This window comes from Aptenodytes patagonicus, chromosome 18 (genome assembly GCF_965638725.1).
Source record: "Aptenodytes patagonicus chromosome 18, bAptPat1.pri.cur, whole genome shotgun sequence".
Classification (NCBI taxonomy): Eukaryota; Metazoa; Chordata; class Aves; order Sphenisciformes; family Spheniscidae; genus Aptenodytes; species Aptenodytes patagonicus.
Window position 1 is genome coordinate 12,501,456 of NC_134966.1, and position 21,613 is coordinate 12,523,068.

Consider the following 21,613-nt stretch of genomic DNA (forward strand, 5'->3'; position numbering starts at 1 on the left):
CCAAGGCATTACTTAAGTGGGAACAAATGATACGAATGTTAAGGAAAAAAAAAATAGTTTTCCCTACAACTCAGGTCTTTATATTCTACTTTAGGCTTATTATAAAACATTGCTATTAGTGGATGTCTTGTTTCCAGATGTCCTGAAAGCAGAGCTGCAATTAAAGTGCTGCATACAACCACTTTTATGTCAAATTGTGATAACTATTCACACATCTGGATTTTTTTTCCCCAAAGCCTTTTGTTTCTTCTTCGAATTATTATTAAAGGCAGAATAATAATAAAGATTTTTGCAAGAATGGTGAAAATTGAGGTGGAACTCGGGGTTGCCCAAAACCTCTTCACCAGCAACCTTGTTTGGGAAAAAAGATGATAAATAAATCAAAATGCACTAAGCAGTGTTTCCACATGGCAATCGCCTCCTTCATTGCGTCTGCACCTCATCAATCACGCCATTGTCTGCTTGAAAGGCGAGCCTTGTAAATGTCATATCCACTCAAGCCCAAGGAGAAGCGAATCAAAATGCAGCAAGGAGTTTTAATTGGATAGTGTAATTAAACTAAAAAACCCCAGCAGAATAGCTTTGACAGGATAGATGAAGACCCCTTTTAATAGGGCTACAAAACATATTTGTTAAAAGGATGAGGCAATGCACACTCCTGATTGTGCTCCAGAGTACTTTTATGAAAAGGCTGCTCAATGGGGATGGATTTAATAAGTTGCAGCCACGTCTGTGGGGCACAGGCAGGAGAGTCTCTCGCAGCGAGGCGGTCGCCAAACCGCTGCCTGCTCCTTCAGCCGCGCAGGCAGGTTGACACGGCTCCCCTCGCTGCCAGACCCCTTCTCCGGCGGAGCACATCCCGCGAACTATTGCCAAACCCGCATGGCTGCTCGCGAGGTCTCCGACACCCCTGGCCTTTCGCCGGGGCTCAGCCTGGCCCCCCCAACCCGGGCACAATCCTGAGCCTGCCGCAGAAACGGAAAACGCAGCAAACCCAAGCACCATCTGTGCCTTCGCTGCCTTCCCTCCGAGGCATTTAACTCCTCTGCAAACAGCATGTCCACATGCACTTGGACTCATTTCTTTCTGTTATACACTTTGAGATGTCTTTCACTCCAAGCCTGAAGTTTGGGAACATTTTCTCTGCTGAACCTGTTTTTTACCTTTTGATCAGAATCCGTGATTAGTCTCCTATCAAGTATGAATTTTCTTCTACTATTTCACACACCGCATTATTCACAGCGGGAGCATGAATACTAGGAACTACCACACAGTATTTTGTGCACCATTTGCAGAGCACATGGATAATTGTTGCCTCCCTGCTCTGGCTCCACTGCAGGGCTCTGAGCAAACGTGCAACATCTCTATTTAAGCTCCCCAAGCAGCAGGAATCCATGCCTTCCCAACGCTTTCTGTATGTTTTTAGTCCTTCCACAACCCAATAATGAATTCATTAAATTAGTATTACCCAACGTGCATAATCTGGAGGAACTGGATACTGAATTAAAACATCAAATACCTTTAGCTTTAAATGAAAACTACATAAAAGCATTTCAGGCATCCCTTTGGCTATCACTTACAGCCAGTATGAATACTGCTAGAAAAGCTATTTTCGTGCAGATGTGGAATTCAATGGGAAAGACTGACTCGTGTAGCAACATCAATCAAAACGTCGGCTCCGCTGGCAGCTCTCGACAGTAAGGCAGGTTCAAAGGTCACAGGATAAAGAAAAAGCCAAGCTCTGGTTCAGCTCTAATATCTCCTCGCTAGAAGTCTTGCAAAGGTACCTACCCCCCTTCTGTACTAGGCGGCTTTCATTAATCTTCTTGCCATCTTTTTTAACTAGTCATGCAGAACCGCTCGATAGCGAGACATATAATGGGGAGGCCCTGTGCCTATTACCAGGTTAACACTCTGTTAAGCCCCAGTGCAACAATGGAATAAGAATTTAAAGGAAATCTTAAGCTGCAGGGTGCAAAGCAGGCAATTAAATTACAAACCGAAGTTACCAACGTACTCCGTGACCTACAGAACACCTTTGTTTAGACTACCTTAATATTAAGGATATTTTGATCTAGCAACTGAGATGTATCTGCTTCGTTAAAACAAAAAAAGGCAGAAAAAGGATCACAGAGAACGTTTCTTCAGTGTTTCAAGTAAATTATCAAATAAATCCCATTTCTGCAGCTATCGTAAAATACACACGAATGGAAGAACCCCACGTATTTCGAAAACTGTAAGTCTGCCCAACTGATTAGCCTCAGTGCCACTAGAAGGCCTGCCCTGAGGTCTGCTCACCCCTCCATGCATCAGCGCCGGCTCAGCGCTCGCGCGGCGCAGATGCCGAGGCAGCCTGGTAGCCCCGGCCCTCGGAAGGGACGGCCACGACACATCCATCACAGCTGCACTTTGTCCACAGTGCACTTTGTAAAAAGGCAGCGGTCAGTGACACTGAAGTTTCTCCCTTGTCCAAGTAATGTAAGAGACATTAACAGAATCAGATTTCCTTTAAATTACACTATTGCAAAGGGATATAATTGTATTAAACATATTATGTTGCTTCCTTAAGACTTTATATTATGTACACTTAATTGAGATACAAAGCTCTTTTCATCTATAAAAATGACAACTACTTTATTAAGGCTTAAATCTTATTTCTCAATGATAGGATGCTTCCTTTCAAGATTCAAAACATTCAGAATCTCTCGTGATAATCAGACCGAACCTGATTTAAACAAGCCGTTTATAGACAGTGGTTTCAGGTTCTAATGGCATTTGATCGAGCCAGCAGGGCCATTACCTCTTCCCTCTGTCTAAATTCAGGGAGTCTGATTTAATTTACAAATAAAAATTCAAATGCTGACCCAGGCCTACTACAAGGGCAAACAAAAATCAGCCGCCATTCCTGCCTACAATACCCACACTAATGGCAAATTAGATGCCCAAGCTTTCTATTTTCATTTTCTGTTTTCACTGAACACAGCTCTAAGTTCTGCGAACTCACAGCACAGGAAAGCTTCAGCCCCGTCCAGAACGACTCCGAGCCCGTCGGTAAATATTCACAACATGTCACCTCTGAAGTTGTCGAGTCCTTTAACACTCACACAAGTGCCACTAAAGCTTCGCTGCATGAACCTGTCTTTTCAGAGAAAACTAACAGAAAATAAGCACGAGGCTCTCCACTACATCGATACACAACTTCTGTATTCACATTTCTGCAGAAAAGTACCAGTAAAAACTCTGAAATCTCTTTAATCTGCAGAAAGTAAGAGCTAACTGAATATTCAACTGTGTTAATTACCATGTTCAGAGGAGCAATTGTTGCAGAAACCTCCAGTTATACTGATCACAGCGACCAAACTCCACTCCCAGCACCCCTTGCCCGTACTAAAAAGTAAGGTCACATTTGGATGCTCCTGAAAACCCTTCACCTCTCTTCAGAATTACAAGAAGTCGGTCTAGCAAAGCAGCACTCAACCTTATTACAACCCCAACTGCCAACGTCTAGGGAAGGCAGGCAGCTTAATAAAACATACACTATGTTTTCACCCAGTGTAACTGTACAAGCACTGTTACATGTGCAGAACACTTCTGAAAGACGAGATGGAGCATGTTTGTGTTACGAGAGATAAAAACATGAAAACAAAATATATTGCAGAACTCAAAGACCTTATCTTTACTCAGCCTCTCCTTCTTTGCAATAATTCATTCAAGGAAGATCTGGGAATAATTTTTGATGTAAACTCTGCTACAAACATATATCACTATGCTGATAAAAATCACAGACAAAACTTGTGAAATACAGTGAGTTTCATTCCTTTATGCTACTAAAATAACTTTTTTCCATTTAAAATTCAAGAGATACTGATCTGCTGTTGAGAGTTCCCCAAAATGTATCATTCTGAGATGTCACACTAAAAGTCTCTTCTACTGGTCTAAAATAATGACTTTGGGAACATCTTTAGTGAATCGGGAAGAGGTCAGCAGATTTCAGGAGGAATTATTTTCTCTTTTTGGAACTATGCTGAACACTTACTTAATAGGAAAAGTTTATGATGGCCATGTGAAAATGAGTAAATAAAAACCCTTAGTATCATAAAGTTTGCCTTTGCTGTAACCTGTCAGCATCCTCTCCAAAGTGACCGTGATTCTTCAGTCAGTGATCTCCAAGGTACTGAAGGTACTGCGCTTCCGCCGGTGGACTCCATTTGGGGGTTGAAATTCCGTCCCTTATTTCTGCCTGGGTCGGCAGGATTTGGGTACAAGCACCATTTCCTACAGCAGCAGGTGCTGCCTCTGGGGCTGAGGAGCCCCATCCCCTGCAGGACGCAGTTCTGGAGGTGTTCAGGGACAGCTCGAAGGTCTCAGACTAGCGTGTTGATGGAAGTGTGAGCTGGAAACCTCGGCTTTCAAGGCTGGCTTTTCAGATACAGCCTCATTCTGTGGGCACAACTTTACCACCACAAGTGTTTGCATTTGAAATGAAATGTGGCTACAAACCCAGAGGAGTTAATATATTTACAAGCGCAAACCTGCACCTCGAACTATAAAGGTAACTGTTACACATTTTAGACTGCCTGGTCATTAGGGAAGTCTCTCCTTGTGATCATGCCTTCCCAAGGACCACGAAATCTTGCTGGAGAGACAGAAAAGGAAGACAATGACTGGACTAAGAACATGGAAGTAGGAAGGGGTAATGAAGGGGAGAAGGATATAGTTCAATAATTGCTGATAAAATCTGTGGCAGCCATAAATTTACTCTTCCAAGGGAATTCAACAGATCATTACCTCTGTAAATATGTATCACATAATTCTCCCTCTCTGTCGCCTTGCAGATAAGTACTTAATACTTAGCATCCCTACCCTGCAAAAGCACAAGTGTTATAAAATCCATCTGAGCTTTTGAACCGCAGTTACTTTTTGATAGTAGATAGTTACATTTTGGCACCACCGGGAGACATTGCCCAATTCCCCCAGGGCCTATCTTGTGGTTTTTAAAACAAATTTTACAGATACAGACTCTCATTACTCCACTGACACAACAAGCAAAAGCACTTGGCTTTTGAAGTCGCACAGCGAACGCAGCAAACTCTGACCTCTTGTTGATGACTGGCTGAACGGGGACGCCCAACCCGTCCTCCGGCTAGCTTAGCTATCACTGCTGGCCAGGAACGGTCACTGCTTTCCTGAAACTGAACTCTCAAGAGCGGCACGTCGTAATCCCAGTGACCCTGCAGCCACGGCTGAAGCAAATTTAGACTGTGCTGACACTTACTGTATGTCCGAGATCCTCAATTGCACCTAAGAAATTGTTTAAAACCAGTGTGGATGTTAAGAAGTTCAAAAAAATTGCAAGTATGTTGAAACATTTATTTGACTACCGCGCTATGGTGCTAGAGACCAGCTAGGCAAAGCCAGCGTTTCCTTGGTATGACAGTGTTAGCAGCTACTGATAGCGGGCAAGAAACACTCTTAATGATGCCATTAGCTGTAAGCTGCATTAAAAGGACACCCATAAAACGTGTATCTGCTTATGTTGTGTTCTCTATAACAGAATCGAGTCAGATTAAAAACATCCTATAATGAATAAAATACACCTATAGAAAGAAAAGGACATTGTAGCAATAATTCTTTGGGCATCTAACACATACAGGGAGGGAGAGAAGAGAGAACATAAATAAAAAGGACTACTCACTTGGGCTTTTTTCTTCCGCAAGGTCACAGGCACAGAGGAGTTCAGAATCGATTGAAATGGGTTTCTGCTTAATCCAAAACTTAGTGCTGGCCTTCTGATTAGTAACAGGGTCTATCTCTACCTTGTCTCCAGAAATACCTGAGATGAGAAAGAATAGAGAGCCACAATAGTGATCTGTTTAAGTGATTTCATATCAGCCGTTTTGACACACTTTATAAATCTTAAATGGGATGAAAGTATATTGCCCTTTTGGGCTTTCTGAAAGCACAGGAGCTTTCGAAACCAAAAGCAAATGGTTATCAAACTGCATTGATAATCTGCATTTTATCCTCCTGCATAAGCATACCAACAAGAAAGAAATATCACAGAAAAAATTCTTCTCAACACATACAGAGCTCTTCTGGAAGCAGCAGCTACATGAGCTGCAAGATTTATAAAAAGATACTGCTAGTTTTTCAATCACCACTATTATATGTAATGGACACTATCACACGCCGTCCCTGCTCTGTCTCCTATACAGCATATACACTATGCTCTATATGAGAGGACAACACCCATTCGCAGCAGTACAGAAACGCTCTTTGTGTTACCCAGATCCTCATAAACAAAGACGTCCAGTCCCAGAGATCCTGTGCGTTTTTACACTGCTGGCATTTTAAAGCCAGCTCTAATTAGGCTGCTTTGAAAGCAAGCTGAGGATTTGTGTAGCTCCTGGCACGGGCGCCGGGCCCTGCTTCCCAACACGGGCTTCCCCAGATGGCTGGCGCTTCGCTACTGCTGTGTGTAGGCTGACCTGGATACGGCGCGCTGCCACACACGAATCCTACAGCAGACCTTTGTGAGCGAGAGTAGAAGATTCCTCTATCATCCCTCCACACGTTACTCCCGACGTCGTGCAAGAACAGCCTTTCCAGCGGGACGCTGCCGGGGCAGGCTGAGGGCTAACAGCGTGCTGGAACTCGCCCGGGACGCTCGCTGTAATTTATAGCGGTCTTTATCACAGTATTGCGAAGCAAAGGCCCTGCTACGCCGCACTGATGAACAGAAGCTCATTGTTCAGTAGCTGTTGACACGACTGAACAAACTTCCCAGTGTGCTTTTTACATCAAGATGTGTGGAGCCTTAAAAATAATTACATTTCTTCAGTCATGAGTTATAGGTGAAGCTCATGAGAAAGCGACAAAAGGAAGCAATACAGGAAAAAAGTATCTAAACGTCATTTAACTCTTGTACCTCCAGAAAAACAGCAGAGAGAACCTTTTCCCTCTTGAGGGTTTTGACTATGATGCTTTCAAATACATTACGCTTGGCTCGTCTGAAGCACAAGAAAACCTAAAGGAGCTGATGGTAAAACTTTTAAGAGGTGTGACAAAATAAAAGTAAGATGCCACACACATAAGGACTCTCCCAAGCCCTCCAAAATTAACTCAGTATTTCTTAAAGTCTGGTCATAGCTGCAGAATTTGCAAGCCGCGTTCGTTTGTATTTTATGCAACTCTAAAATCAAAGCATACAGACAGCAAGGAGCAGACACCTACAGCGGGCCTCCTGCTGCAGTCCTTTCCACTAATACAAGGTTACCTTCACTTTAACCCTGGCTATTATGATAGGTTATAATAACGCCACCAACCCTCTCCCCCCTTCTATTAGTCCAGGAATGCACTTTGTCATTAAACATACGTCACATCAGAGAGATCACATTTCAATTAAGCATTGTATCAAGAGTCCAATTAACACAAGGACTGCTAGAACTAGGTAATTTGAGCAGGCTGATGCTGTATCTGGAGCCCATTTTGTTTTGTAATTTAATTTTGGACAGATTATTTAAAATCGGCGTTGTTATTTCACTGTAATGGTTAATTATTCAAAATGGCATTTTCTGTAGTTTAAGGAAAATATGCGAAGTTGATGGTACAAGTTCTTATTTTCTCGCTGAAAAAAGTCAAGGCAAGTTCTAAAAATAAAGATGCAAATTCTTTGTGTGCGAGGGTTGTTCCCCATCCCTTCCTCTAAAAACGTCACCCCTGAAAATATCCTTAAAAAATTTTCACTATATGGTCCTGCAACTTCAGAATTCACAGTCAGTCAATATTGTTAATGCACCTTGTTAATTTGATAGGATTTGTCAGGTAACTCCACTGGAAAATTATATAAAACTGTTCCAGATGAACAGATGATAGTGACATGAATTAAAGTGATAGAACAATAGTGGAATATAAACCAGAAATGACACCCAAAGTGGCTGTTGATTTATTGCCATCCTGAGTTTGGTTCTGGGCTTCCATGTATATTAGTGCTACAAATCTGGGTCCATTTAGCAGAGAGATGCTCATACATACATCACCAGCTCCTGCTCCAAGCCAAGGTCACTCCCCATTGCATCAATCTTTTCAGCAGAGGCTACTTCACCAAGCATGGATTTTGTAACCATCTCAGATGTAACAGACTTCCTCCTCTTTCATCTTTTTTTTATCATGTAAAATACACTTTAACTTCTATTATTTTTATCTGCAAATTGTTGCTGTATACTTCATCCATTATTTCTGTATCTCGACATCACTGGCTTAAGCTCACACACATCCACGGAGCACATTGACAAAGAATGTTGTCTTTTTTGTGTTATTGTTCTCACAGTCTGTATGTGTTGAAAACTAAAATCAAAACAGTATTATGTATGTGGCTTCTGCAGTCTCTGTCTCACAGCACAAATTAGTCATACTCAAAAACCAAGTAAAAATGCTTCTTCTACTATTTTCTTAATTCATTCATTTTATCAAAAGAAATGTCATCGATGTATTAGTCCAGTAACACTGTTCTGTTCTTGCTTCCTTTGTTGGGGTCTGCAACTGCCCCCGCCTTTTCTGAAATACTTGTCAGCAGTAATTTTCCAAGACAATATGCTGCTTCTAATTTTGCTAATGTGATACACAAGCAAATGTGTCTTATTCTTTCACAACGTGATAGAACCTTTGTAAAAATGTTGAGAGCACTACTGTATGTGCATTACACTGTAATATGAGCTAAAACATAAAACCCCAGACCTTAAACTGCTACGGCTAAAGCTTTCCACTGTAATAAAACCATCAGTCAAAAGGTGGTCATCCCTCCCATGGTCATTTACGTATCGCTTTTTACTGTCAAGAAGAACTACGCACAATGTACAGGAGATCAAGCTTACTCCAATATTTTTGGTAAACCTTGCCTCAAATTCAACGATCAGGCCTCAAAACAGCTACAAGTTTCAAAAAGTACCAGTATGCAAACAGTAATTCACAAACATAGCTCACACTATTGCTACCTGTTCTATGCAACTGAAATAAAACCCAGTACAGAACCTACTCAAATTCAATGACGTGTGTGTCTTACAACGTCGGAGCAAACGGCAGGGACTGGAGATGAGCTACGTTGAGTGTTTTCTCCACCACTTCTGGGTTCTGTCACACGTAAGCACCCTTCCACGTGAAGCCTGGGAAACTGGGATTCGCCCCCAAAACCACGTGGATATTTTCCGTGCACCCACTGCACAGCATTTCAGCTAGCCTGACAGCCGATAGGCTCCGGCACAGCTACCAACATCATCGATACTGTCAATAAGGAGCAACGGAATTAGCTTGGATTCTCGGCGTCCGCTAGAACTGTCGCTTTGCTATGGCTGTTACATAAAACTGATGGCATAAAAATGCTACACAGAAAAGTCTTTGCAATCGGCCATCATTAGACTGACACAGAATAGCTCCCGAATCACAGTTACTGATGAACGATGAAAAAAAAATTAGATATCGTTTTTTACATTTCAGGTTGTATGGAGCAGTCTGTCACTCGCAGAAGATGAACACATTAACACCCGGCAGCCCTAATCCAAATAGCACCTCAATGCTTATTTTACCAGCATTTCCCTTTCAATATCTTCGAAAAATTCATGAGAGAACCCAGCCACATACACTTATTTTGACTTTATTTAGAGGTTTTGATGCTGTACATTTGCCCAAACTTTGAATATCTCACTGGGGTTTTCTTTGATTTTTAAAAAGTCATTACATTATAAAAATCACATTGTCAGTGTACTGCCATCAAAAATATACAAGTTCACATATTGTTATAAAAGGGAAACTTTATGGTCCTTACACTACCGGACAGGGTCAGCTCCTTCACTGCTACACAAGTTAAGCCATTTGTTTCATTTAACAGCTATTCTCCCTTAACCATTTATCTTTAGTGATCTGCCATGACCTTTTCAAGTTCTCATTTCTGACACTTTCCAGATACAGTGAGTCAAACTTCACTGGAAGCAAACTATCACACCCAGATAGTTCGCTCAAAAGCAGAAAACATGCCCAGCGCTGTCCTGCTTCAGCACCAGCATATAAATCCTGCCTTAACAAGACAGTTCAAAATAAACTAAGAAAGCCTCTTCTGTAAAAGTTTTAGACATATACTTTATATGTGCTTAAGGATGGAAGAATGAAGAGACTGTAGTGACAATAATACAGAAACTGCTATAGTGCAAATTTAACAATTCTACCGAATCCTACAGAATAAATGTATTTTGTAAACATTACGGCACTTAATATTTTACTGCTGAATCATTTCTTTATGGAAGGTATTTGCAGGAATGTCACAGGTCACCTACCAATGCATCATTAATCAAATTTTCACAATTTAAACACAAAGATAAAAAGCCATTCAATCATTTTAAAACAGTAATGGGGCTTTTATAATTCAAGATTCTGTCATCCTTTGGCCTTCAGGTTTTCAAAAGCATTCAGAAAGCTAATAAGGACAATATAAAACCTTTAGAGAATGCTAGTTTTATTTTGTTCCACCTCAAATTTCCACTTGGTCATTAAAATCTTTCAGTCTCAGAAAAGGAAGAACTTAATCATTCCCAATTTTGCACAGCCTCATTTAAAAATAACAAAACAGTTGGCAAGAAGCTTTCCATTAGGAAGCCTAGATTGAAAAAAAGAGATGGGGTCATTAAATAATGGCCTTCTTTCAGAAGAAACATGTGCTAGCTGATTGTGGATAATAAAAATACTGAAGTATTTTCAACTGAAAGCAATTTTTATTTAACTGCTGAAATGCTAGCAACACTTTCAAGCGATGTGCTCTGCGATAAAATAGATCAACATGATAATGACTGCTTTAAAAACGTCTGAGATGGACAATCAGCTATTAGAGATGGCCAAAGGTTTGAACCGTTCCATTTTCCTAAGCGTTATAGTACGGATTGATTTACCTAACTGAACATCAGTGGTGAATCGAAGCCTATGGATCATGCTGACTTTGAAGGACTTGTAATGGTGGCTACTGAGCATATCCTGAACTGTAGCTATATCGATCTGAGGGTCCTCCTCCGAGACCTCTTCTCCTCTTGAACCTGCAAAACAAGCCAACAATAGTGAACGAGAGGTTTAAAATACAGCATACGATTCAGCTAGCACGTAAGTACGGCTGTGACGTCTGCAGCTGCAGATGGCTTTTTAAGAAAGAACAAAACGCTCAAGTCCATGTCTCTGGGAGGAGGAAATTCTCACCCTCCATCCAAAGACAAAAATCACAAAATCACTAATTCATTAAGGACATTACAATACACATTTGCGTCCCACGTGAAGAGCAGCGCAACATCCCAGCGGCAGATTCTCACGTGACACGAGACACCCCTGGACCGCAGACATCCCCGGGGGCTGACCTGGTGGGATCCCCGCCGGGACGCCCACAGCCTGTCACCCGGGAAGGAGCCTGGCGAAGGGGCGCCTGTCCCCAGCCAGGGACAGGCAGTATTTTCAGGTGCCGCCCTCGACATAGGCACTAGCACAGTTCTCCCGTGTCTCAGCGTCCCCCCACGTGGGATGTGACGCTGGCATCTTGCTGCAGCACTAGTAACACCTTGGGCACTCTGATCTCAGCCCTGCGGTACCGAAGCTGCGCTTTATTTACTGATTAGTATTCTCATTACTACTGCAGGTACTGGCTTTATAAAAGGTAACATCTCATTAAGCCAAAATGCCAATTACTGAAAAAATATAACGCACTTTAAAGATTTTTTTACATTTTATGACGTTGGATTAACACCAATTGAAACATTACTATAATGCGATATATAATTTTGCACAGAGTAATTTCTATACCAGCTGCTAATAAAGCATCTCAGCTCTAAACGATCATTCAGATGCTGTTAGATAAAGTGGTATAAATATGTTTGAAAACTGATTTAGCTTCTTACAGAAGGTATTGAAGAATGACACGTTTTGTTTAATATCCCAGCTAATGTAGTCCTAAAAGCTGAATCAACTGCCAGTTCAGAGTACTAAATTTGCTGCAGGAGATTAATGAAAACTTTATATTTTGCTGAAATTTTAATAATGGGAAGATGAGATGATGGAATTTTAGTACAGGTCTTAAAGATCCAGCAAAGCAGGCTAAGAACTTGCCAGATTTTTTTGTATTAATTTTGTTCGAGACTTGCACAGTTGGAGCAGCCTCAACACTAACGCCTCCCGCACTGACCTTTCCCTCTGGGGATGTAAATTCCCATCCCGCTCGGGGACCTCAGCTTGCAGGGAAGCTACAGCGAGTTTCCATGTTCGGGCCCCGACGACACGGGGACGGTTTGCCAGGAAAGGCCACGGCTCCCAGGGGAGGAAAACCCTGGCACTTGTCTCAGACACACACTGTTGACGCAGAAGCAGGCTCCCTTTCAACAGGGTAATTTAGAGTTGCAGAAGTACATGCCGTTTGCTTCAGCAAGGGAAATGTTCGGGGTGGTGGCCACAAGCAGGACAAATGCAGGCGAGAGAGAAGAAAAACGCCACCTGAGCACGGAGCATTTTTCCTGCTGGCTGAAAACGTTCCCTTTTCTATCTGTTAATTCAGTAACAAATGTCACTGCTTATGATAAATCTCTTTCATGTCTGTATCAAAGTAAGGTTAGCATTTGCTGTTAAATGAGTCAAAATGCATGTTGAGACCATAAAGTAGGAGATTCACATTTCATAGACGTTAGTCACATAAGCTTTCCACCCTGCCCACCGGAGAGCGGGCGAGAGTGATGCCCACTCCTCACTGCTCCTAACACAGCCTCCTGACAGGCAACTGGGGACCTTTCTTTGGGGAAGGGGGACAGCGAAGGGTTAAGCTACAAATTGGGCTGTGCCACTCGACTTGAAAGAATTCCAAAAATCAAATGAAACAGTCTACATGTGAATTTATGCAGAGCCATCTTAACATTGCAACCACTCTATGCTCCAGAATGACAAGATAAATTGTAATGGCTCCTTCAGAGACATTACAATGTATTTTGTCAAAGACCCCTGTGTTAATGTCTCTATACTATGGATTATCATAATGTATCATGTCAAACCCTCATGCTGCAGTACTTCAAAGATACACTGAGATATGTCAAACTTTTTGGTGCACTTAAAAGCATCTTGAAACACTGTGGCATGGCGGTGCCTGAAAGCAAAGCAGGAGGATGGCAGTGGCACTGCTGCCCTGCAGTCGAGAGCGAACTGGGACCCTCTTTCACCGACGGAAACCAGTGAAATGCCCGTTCAGCCCCGACAGCGGCTCCCAGTCACGCAGCCAGCCCCGTCCCCGCGGCACGCGGGACCACACGGTTACACCTGGGTATCCCCCTGCCCGCAGGGGAGTCAGGGGCTGGGGACAGACGGGGACACGGCGGGGCAGGGAAGGACCCCCAGAGTCAGTGATGCGGTGTGAACCCAAGCAGCGCAGAGGGGTCACTGCTGGAGGGGGGGGGGGGAGGAGAGGAACCCTGAGCCCCGCGCACCCCCGTCTGCAGGGAGGTCATTAGTGCTGCCCCTAACGAAGCCCCGCTCTAGGATTCAAAGAGGAGCCGCCTCCCCGAGCCGTTTCTGACGGCAGGTTGCGCTGTGCGCTGCCTCCTCCCAACGCGCGGCAGCGTTTTAACGGCGGGTGATCATAGAATCAAGGTTGGAAAAGACCTCTAAGGTCATCGAGTCCAACCATCTGTGATGAGACTCTCACCTCTGTGCAACGGGCAGCACTGTAGATACCGGGGTTTTAAGTACAGTGTTGTACGTAAAGAAGTGTTAGCACCAACAGACAACCTGAATCGGTAGCGATAAGAAATTCAGAAATAACACAAAGAACGGCAACATATTAACCTCGTCCTCACACCTCCTGCGAAATGTTCTTAGAACACGTCACAAGATCAAGACTCACGCGAGGCTCTGCAGGTACTGCTGCCTTTGTGCTCCCAGCCTCCCCGCCTGGCCTCGAACCGCCCCAACCCCACTGTCCACAGTGAATTACCGGCAACGCGGGGACACTACGTGTTGACTTCACACGGCTATTATGAAGCTGAGTCTTCTCAGATTTCACACACCCAAATTAAAAGTATTAGAAAGAAAACTAGCAGCCTGCCAGATCACATCCAGGGGAAAAAGCTGTCACTGTAACTAAAAACGCGAGCGCCTTGTCAGCATCTAAACTACAGGAGCATTAACTGCCGCAGCCGGAGCAGCCGAACAGTGGGATTTTGCTCTGGAAGCCTTTCAGATTCTCCGCGTATCGGTAACCTCTGCCGACTTTGTTTTATGAAGCTTCGTGAATGGATTCAGGTTTACAGAATTTCTACAGTTGCTGCTCTTGGGAGAGCAGCCAGGAACTCCACCATCAAAACAGATCATCTGTCTAAAGATGGCAAGACACGCGGACCCCTGAGGGTGCATTGGATAATAGCAGTAATATCAGTAACAACAGAGAGAAATGCCCTGCAGGGAAAAACCTGACTGCAGAACTTGGCATATTGCTCTTACCCCGCAGCTCTGCGAGGATGTCTGCGAGACTGCCGGCGTTCAGCAGCGGAGGGAAGAGCCATCTCCATCAGCTGATTGGGGGAAAAATCATAAAAATATTTTCCACATGCAAGCAGCTGTGAATAAACCTGTCAAATATTTACAGGCCTGTCAGGGTATTTGTAATGGAGATCACAGTGTGGCTTTTGAATGTAAAAGCTTCTGCTTGGGAAGACAATCAAGTAAAGTGGATGCTCCAAGTCTATTATTTAGCCCAAGAGCCGACCCAGCAATACGGCTCTGCTGGCAGAGAGACCACTCCGTCCTGGGAGGAACAGATTCCTATTCCAGAAACAAACGCCTTCACATAATGACATGGAGACTCAGTTTACAATGACCTCTGTATTTTTCCTTATAGTCTACCTAATTAAGATTTACTTTGTGAAAGAAAAAGTGAAAAAAGCAGAAGTCAGGTGTGAGATAAACAAGGCACAAGATAAGAACCTGCATGAAGTGCAAAGCACAGCTACAAGGGAGGCATTTCCCTTAGCCCAGGACAGGGGTTTAATTATTGGTGAAGTAGGGTAGGAAAATCCATGAACGGCGCGGGAAAAGAACGGCTGGGAGGAAGCCCGTGCTTCTGTCCCACCATCCCCAAGCCAGGGACAGAGCAATGCGTGGCACAGCTAAACAGGGAGTCTCTTGATTTTCCGGCATCCTGGCACTGCCACGTCGGGTGCCAATCCTTCCACCCTACCTTCGGAGCGCGTGCGCAGGGGCAGAATGAGGTTGGTGCTCGACACAGGGCTCAGGCCGGCAGCGCGGGAGCTGCCTGCAGGGGCAGAGCAGCCAGTGCCTGCTGCCCGCACAGCCAGCCAGCTCGCCCTGCACCGGCAGCCACGGCTTCGGCGCTACGCTGGGCACTACCGGGACAACTTGAGACCAACTACCCACCACCTTTTACAAGCTCTACTCATTACAATTGCTTGTACTCAGCAGCAACTACAGGCACCCTGGCAGTGCTGCGCTCAGGGCCGTGCATACGCTGTGCAGGTTGCCCCACGCTGCTGAACTTCGAGTGCAATGTAGGTTACAATTAAGTTAGGTCCGGTTCAGTGGAGAGCGCAGGCAGTCTGTGTTTGCAGACTCCAGCCCCTGGACAGAACCGCAGACACTGCACAGCTGACGATGTTCTCACAGAAATGATGTTTTTAAATCCCTAAAACCAAAGTCACCGTGTGAGAACGCATGGTGCTGGACGGAGGGAGATCTCATACAGAAGTGTACGCATTCCATGCAGCTACGTGTCTTTTTTCTTTATCCATCTGATTCTTATCAACTCTCCTGTCTCGGTCCTCATCAGAGGAGGGACTCCGACTCCGACAGCCAGTCGGACTGCTCTCCATCTCTGCTCAGATTGCTTGTGCAGCAAAACCATACAAACCATTACAGCCTCCTACTTTTAAAGTAAGCGGAGTGGTGTTTCCTGCCCACAGAAGCTGAATAAAAAGCAGAAATGGTATCAAGGGCTACATACTTCCACGCTTTAAGACAACCACTGTGGTGAAGCACTACGGTGTTTTAGAAGTCACAGTCATGGCACTAGTTTGCAGTCTCTACATTTGATGGTCATCCAGAAAATTGACATATTTCCCAGTCTGGAAACAACAGCTGAAGATCTTTACTCTGTTGTTGGGGTTTTTTTGCTTTGTTTCTTTTTTTTTTTTTGTTTTAAACCAGGTTCAGTATAGAGGTAGTATTTTTGTTCAAGTACTTGAACTACTGTGAAATACAGAGTTATATTTGTAACTCAGTCCAATTTCCTCATAGAAAATCCTGATTTTCAGATGAGACAAACAGTAATGAAACAACAGGCACTGGAAGCACGAGTCTGAAAATAAGTCAGAAGCTGAAACAAGGAGCCTTATCCAAAAGGGACTCCTGTAAGCACTAGAGGACATATAAAAATGACACATTAGTAATATCAGAATATTGAAATGCCTTATGTAGCCTATTCAAGAGCAAGTGAACCTGTATTTCCTCAATAAAACAACAAAATATAAAGTTAACTGCATTGCAAAAATGTCCCTTATTACTTTAATGTACTAGTATATTGCTTAATGAAAGTTCTTAATTGTAATACAATTAATTACATACACAGAGTCCCCAATTACATTTTCCAATAAGACATTGGCTTTGGTACAGGTCTAAAGGCACTAAACCAATTTTAATATATTAAGACCAATTTCCCTTGAATACTAATTACTATCTAATGATAAAATGAGAAAGAGGAACTTTCCAGAAGTAAGATGGTAAGAATAAAACTAAATTAGCCATGAATAGTTTGCTACTACACATAAAAGCATTTCACATTACAAAGTGCAGGCTTTTAGTTTAAAGATAAATCTTAGTGTGAGTTAAAAAGTTCTGCATACTGGAAACAGTTTATTAGTTTGAATGCTATTAGTAAATGTTGGGTAGACAGGGTTTTTCTCCATACATATTTCTTAATAATGGAAAGTTATCTGTTTCATTTAATACTCTGAAATATAAACTTTCTATTTGCCCAAAGGAAACTGGCATCTATTTTACTAGCAGATGTTTGGCATCATACATATATATATTTATAAATGAATATGAGACTATGAAGAGTACATTTAAAAATAATAGCTGTTATAACAGAGTTTTTCCTGACTGGCATATCTAAGCTGAAAATATTTTAAATAAAAACAAAATGCACAAAATGAGTGTTTCATTTTGATGCTAGGATTTTCAAGTGATTATTTTATTAATAGTGCAAAACTGTCAATATTTCTATTCTAATGCCACGCCAAAAGATAGCTCCTTAAGCACTACAAAATCCAATTTCTTACTGTGTATTGGGGGAACCAGGCTGTGTACAATGCATGAATTATGACTGATCTTATATACTGCATTGTCCTTGAACATCTATGCGTGTAGAGAGTTAACTGCACGGGTATTTCATATATCCCCGAGCAGGGACAATGGAAGATCACTTTAAATTCACCCACATTTTGGGGGCGAAACTATAAGCAGAAGATCTCTCCTGCATTCCTTATTCGAGTTTGGTATCATTTCAGAAAACATTCAGTAATAGCACAGCAGAAGAGAGACAGAATTCATGTAAGCATTTATTATTTTGCCTAGATTACTGTCAGCCTTGAACAAACTAAAACAGTGACTTGCTCTTGAACTCTACAGAGTCAAAGAATCTGTTTTGCCTTCGCTTTTCCATGTTCCAGGCGCTGGCTCACAAACACAAGACCCATGAATGGGACAAAAAGCCACCACCTACCGATGTGATGCCATTGCAGCAGGGGAGGATGGCAGCTGCAGCAGCACCGGGAGCACGGGGAGCTCCAGGGGAGCCCTCGGGGTCCAGCCCAGGGCGTTCCTCGTTACGGGGAAATCACCGTCCTAGCAGGGGCTCCAGGTCACGCTCTTAGATGGGCACCGTCGATTCGCTTAACGAGGGCCAGGAGAGCTCAAGAATTAAGAGTACTTTTGACTCGACAGCCTCAGGGATCTATCCTACACCTTTCCACGTTCTGTTCTGCTGAGGAGCTTGCACTTGTGTCCCCTCGCCCAGGAGGGATGAGGAGCAGTCGCTGCACAAGGACTCCAAGGAAAGGGAAAAGAGTTCCCTCAACATTATGACTGACATTTATTTTGAGACAAGGTCTCTGAGGCTCTCCTGGAGCATTTGCTACTGATGCAGAGTAGACAGAATACCTCCTGCTAAGCCACTTACAAACTTACGACAGATGTACTATTAAAGTAATGGTGCAACCTGAACCTAGTCACTCATGAGTAGTATAGCTACAAGCCACAGCGTGGATTCCTCCACAGATGATGAAAATATGTTAAAAATGCAGTATATACAATATACTTTTAATTACAGAGCCTGGATTAAAAAAATGCTATTTTTAATCAAAACGTGCAAAACCTATGAAAATATGACTAGTATGCATTTTTTCATTGATTAAAAATCAATACAAAAATAATAGCCGGGATGCAGACGTCAGGAAATTCTGGCTTGTGGAAGAGTGCAACTTGATTAGCGAGGTTACAACTGCTCCATTTCCTCATGCACAGCACCCCTGCTACCTTCTGCCGCATTCTCTCCTACAGTTTCTTAGAACCATTTTATGAAGAAATAAACCAGGAGCATCAAGAATATTTTGGGAGCAAGTCCCACTCTGCGGAGAACGGCAGCCAAAACTGTGAGTGCTTCATCTCAGCTCCAGCAGTGACGTACCACCAGAGAGCTCGTGGCAGCTGCGTCTCACCTCTGCTATTCCTTAAATGGGAGCAGAGTCTACTACTTGCCACTGGAACTAGGAGGTACTTCGGGGATGCTCTGCTGTCATTCTAGGATAAAATACGAAATGCTATAGACAAAAAGCAAAAATGGAAAGGTCTGATCTTTGTAAAGAAAGAAACAAACTCTTCTACTACGTGAAACAGGCTCTTACTGTGATTGTTTGCAGCAAACACTCTGAGCATGGTCTTGGCTGAGAGCATGAAGGCTACTGGTTTCCTCATTAGTACAATCAACATTTTTACAGCTGAATTAAAATGGAATGAAAAAAACCCCAAAACTGAGAGCATGACTGTTGGAAAGAATGAAGGATGGGCCAAAATGCTATGGAGGACAAATGCAAATCAATGTTAAATGGGTTTTTTTTTAAGTTTCATATAATTCCTTGTAAAGAAATAAATCAGGAAATAATATTAGGACCATTAAACCAGTAACAGAATAAAAATATTTGAGCATAGCTGGAGAGAAGATTATTTGTCTAGCACTTCAAAAATCATCAAACTGCTCTAGTTATATCTGCATGGTTAATTTCTTTAAATTCTATCAGAAAAAAATCAGTGCCTCTAACAGCTGTATTGACATGGCAAAATACACCGCAGACCAATCACTAAGCAATGCCTGCAACAGAAAAAGTTTCATATTTCCAGTGTTTTTCAGGGTTGGTCATAACTTTACAGAGCAGAGTTTAACAGAAAAAGATTAATCATGAAGTGATAAACAGGATGCAGACTATTTACTAGAAGGTATGAAATCCATCATTTCCCTCTGGAATATTGTTTTGGCACAACTGAGAAGTGCCTCAGGAAAGAGAGTCTCGTCAAAACTTACTTGCCCAGACAGTACAGCTTGTATTCCAAAATACATAACTTATGTGAGTTTAAGCAATTTACAAGAGCAAAAGTGAAAAGGGGAAACATACTGTTCTCCCGGACAAGGCAGAATTCCAAAGTGCTCTGGCTCTCCAAGGTACAGTCTAAATCTACTGGGACATTAGGTTCACTCTGCTTCTCCAGCCGATACTGAGGACCTGAAACATAAAGTAACTTGTAAAATCATCTGTTTTCTAACAAAGTGATGGCTTATCACGTTCAACTAACATGAGATTACTCGTAGCCTAGAAGTAAGGCAGGTAGATGTTTACGTTTCCAGCTCTTTGCCAAAGGGAAGGGCCCTATCATAAAAAGGCGGAGGACGGTGTGCAAGGAAACAACATATTCCAGTCATCTTCAGCTGTCTAACAACGCTACCTGGCAAACTCCCGTCCAACATTTCTGTATTATTCCTACACCAGAGGAGCCTGTATTAAACACCCTGCCCATGCTGCAAGACAGAGGTATTGTAAGAAATATCTACTCAGACCTTGGTGTATATCTATGTTGTATTATTTGGGCATCTTTCCTGATGTGAAAAAGCACAATGTGTTTGCTCCCCTTTGCTCTGCCCTCTCTGTGGCTCTTTATAGACTGAAGACAGGCTGCTGTAAACATTACCCCAGCTGCTGTTTGCTGGGGGACGGAGCCCCGGCCCGTGCTGCCCGGGGCTGCAGCACACCGCAGTCCAGCCCCACGAGCCACAGCTGGCCCAGGCAGGAGCTACCCTGCGTACCCGAGCACACTGCTCTTCCAGCTTGGGATTAAAGCCTGCTTCTTGAGCGCAGGCTCAACCAAACGTACACTCACACCCTCTGCAGGTGTGGAAAGCCAAGAAAAGCCTGGCTGCGCAGGTAAAGCTGTCGCAGCCTCGGCAGTGTCTGCACAGAGGACTGAGAAATATCTGGGAAGGAAAGCAGCCCTTCTTTTATGAATTGCGTTTTGTCATGAAAATCAGCTCCATGACACCCGATTTGGCTATTCCTACCTCTGCCAAGGGTGCATTTCTCAAAAGGCTGCACTTCTGAAGCACAGGGTGAGGATTTCCTTACACATCAGCAGCGATCGGCACTGCTTTCCAGGCTGACATGAGACAACGTTCCGGGTGGAGTTTGGCATCACCCAGCAGCCCAGCGGCTGCAAGGAGCAGAAAGGGTCATCGAGGGATGGATTTTATCTTTGTCCAGAGATCTGTACACTGCTAACATTGAACTGCATCAAACGTAAGCACGTACAGATGCTATTGCTTCAAATGAATTATTTTCATATACATTGCATTTAACTGTAGATCTTCAAGATTCAGGTGCCAACTTCCTTCTTCTCAACCAAATCACCGCAGGAAAGATGATACTACTTAAAAAACTGTTTTCCAACTACAGAAAATGTATTTAAAAATTGTTTTTACAAAAATTAGGCCACTTTTTAAAAAAAAATTCTTTTAGTTGAATGGATCCTTAAACTATATGCCTTAACTGGAATAAAAAAAGAACGCACTAATACAATTCCAGGTGAAACCCCTGTAAGTCAGCTCCAGGCCTGCTGTCCGAACAGCAGGCGGGAGAGGACCCAACGGGATGAGAGGTGTGACTCGGGTAAGCCAAACTCCACGTGGGACCCCGGGCAGAAGAAAAGCCACTTCCAAAGGCGGGAGCTGGTGGCGGCAGACGTGCTCCCGTCCTCGCTGCACCCCCAAGCAGCGCAGGCGGATCTCCATTCCCGCTCACACCTGAGAGCTGAAGTGCACACAAAGTCCTCAGCTGCGTAATTTCTGTATAATCTGGTAAAATAACACTAAATGGATACCTGAAAAAATTTAAGTGATGCAAAGCACCTTTAACTAGGTCTTAATGTAACGAAAAAACTAGAACTGAAATAACGAAATCTATTCCCTCTTTATCAGTATTTAAAATATTTCTGAATGTTT

General features: G+C 43.1%; 1 protein-coding gene across 4 annotated transcripts in view; it reads right to left on the reverse strand.

The window, feature by feature from the left end:
- Nucleotides 1-21,613, reverse strand: part of MAPKAP1 (MAPK associated protein 1) — a 109,856-nt gene that overhangs the window by 9,285 nt on the left and 78,958 nt on the right. For 2 of the 4 annotated variants that reach the window (XM_076355282.1, XM_076355280.1), the window contains exons 8-10: nt 19,740-19,847; nt 10,935-11,075; nt 5,696-5,833 (exon numbers count right to left, since the gene is read on the reverse strand). In XM_076355282.1, the coding sequence (XP_076211397.1) occupies nt 5,696-5,833; nt 10,935-11,075; nt 19,740-19,847 (387 nt within the window). The remainder of the gene's footprint in view (nt 1-5,695; nt 5,834-10,934; nt 11,076-19,739; nt 19,848-21,613) is intronic. The other 2 variants (XM_076355283.1, XM_076355284.1) reach the window with 2 other exon arrangements.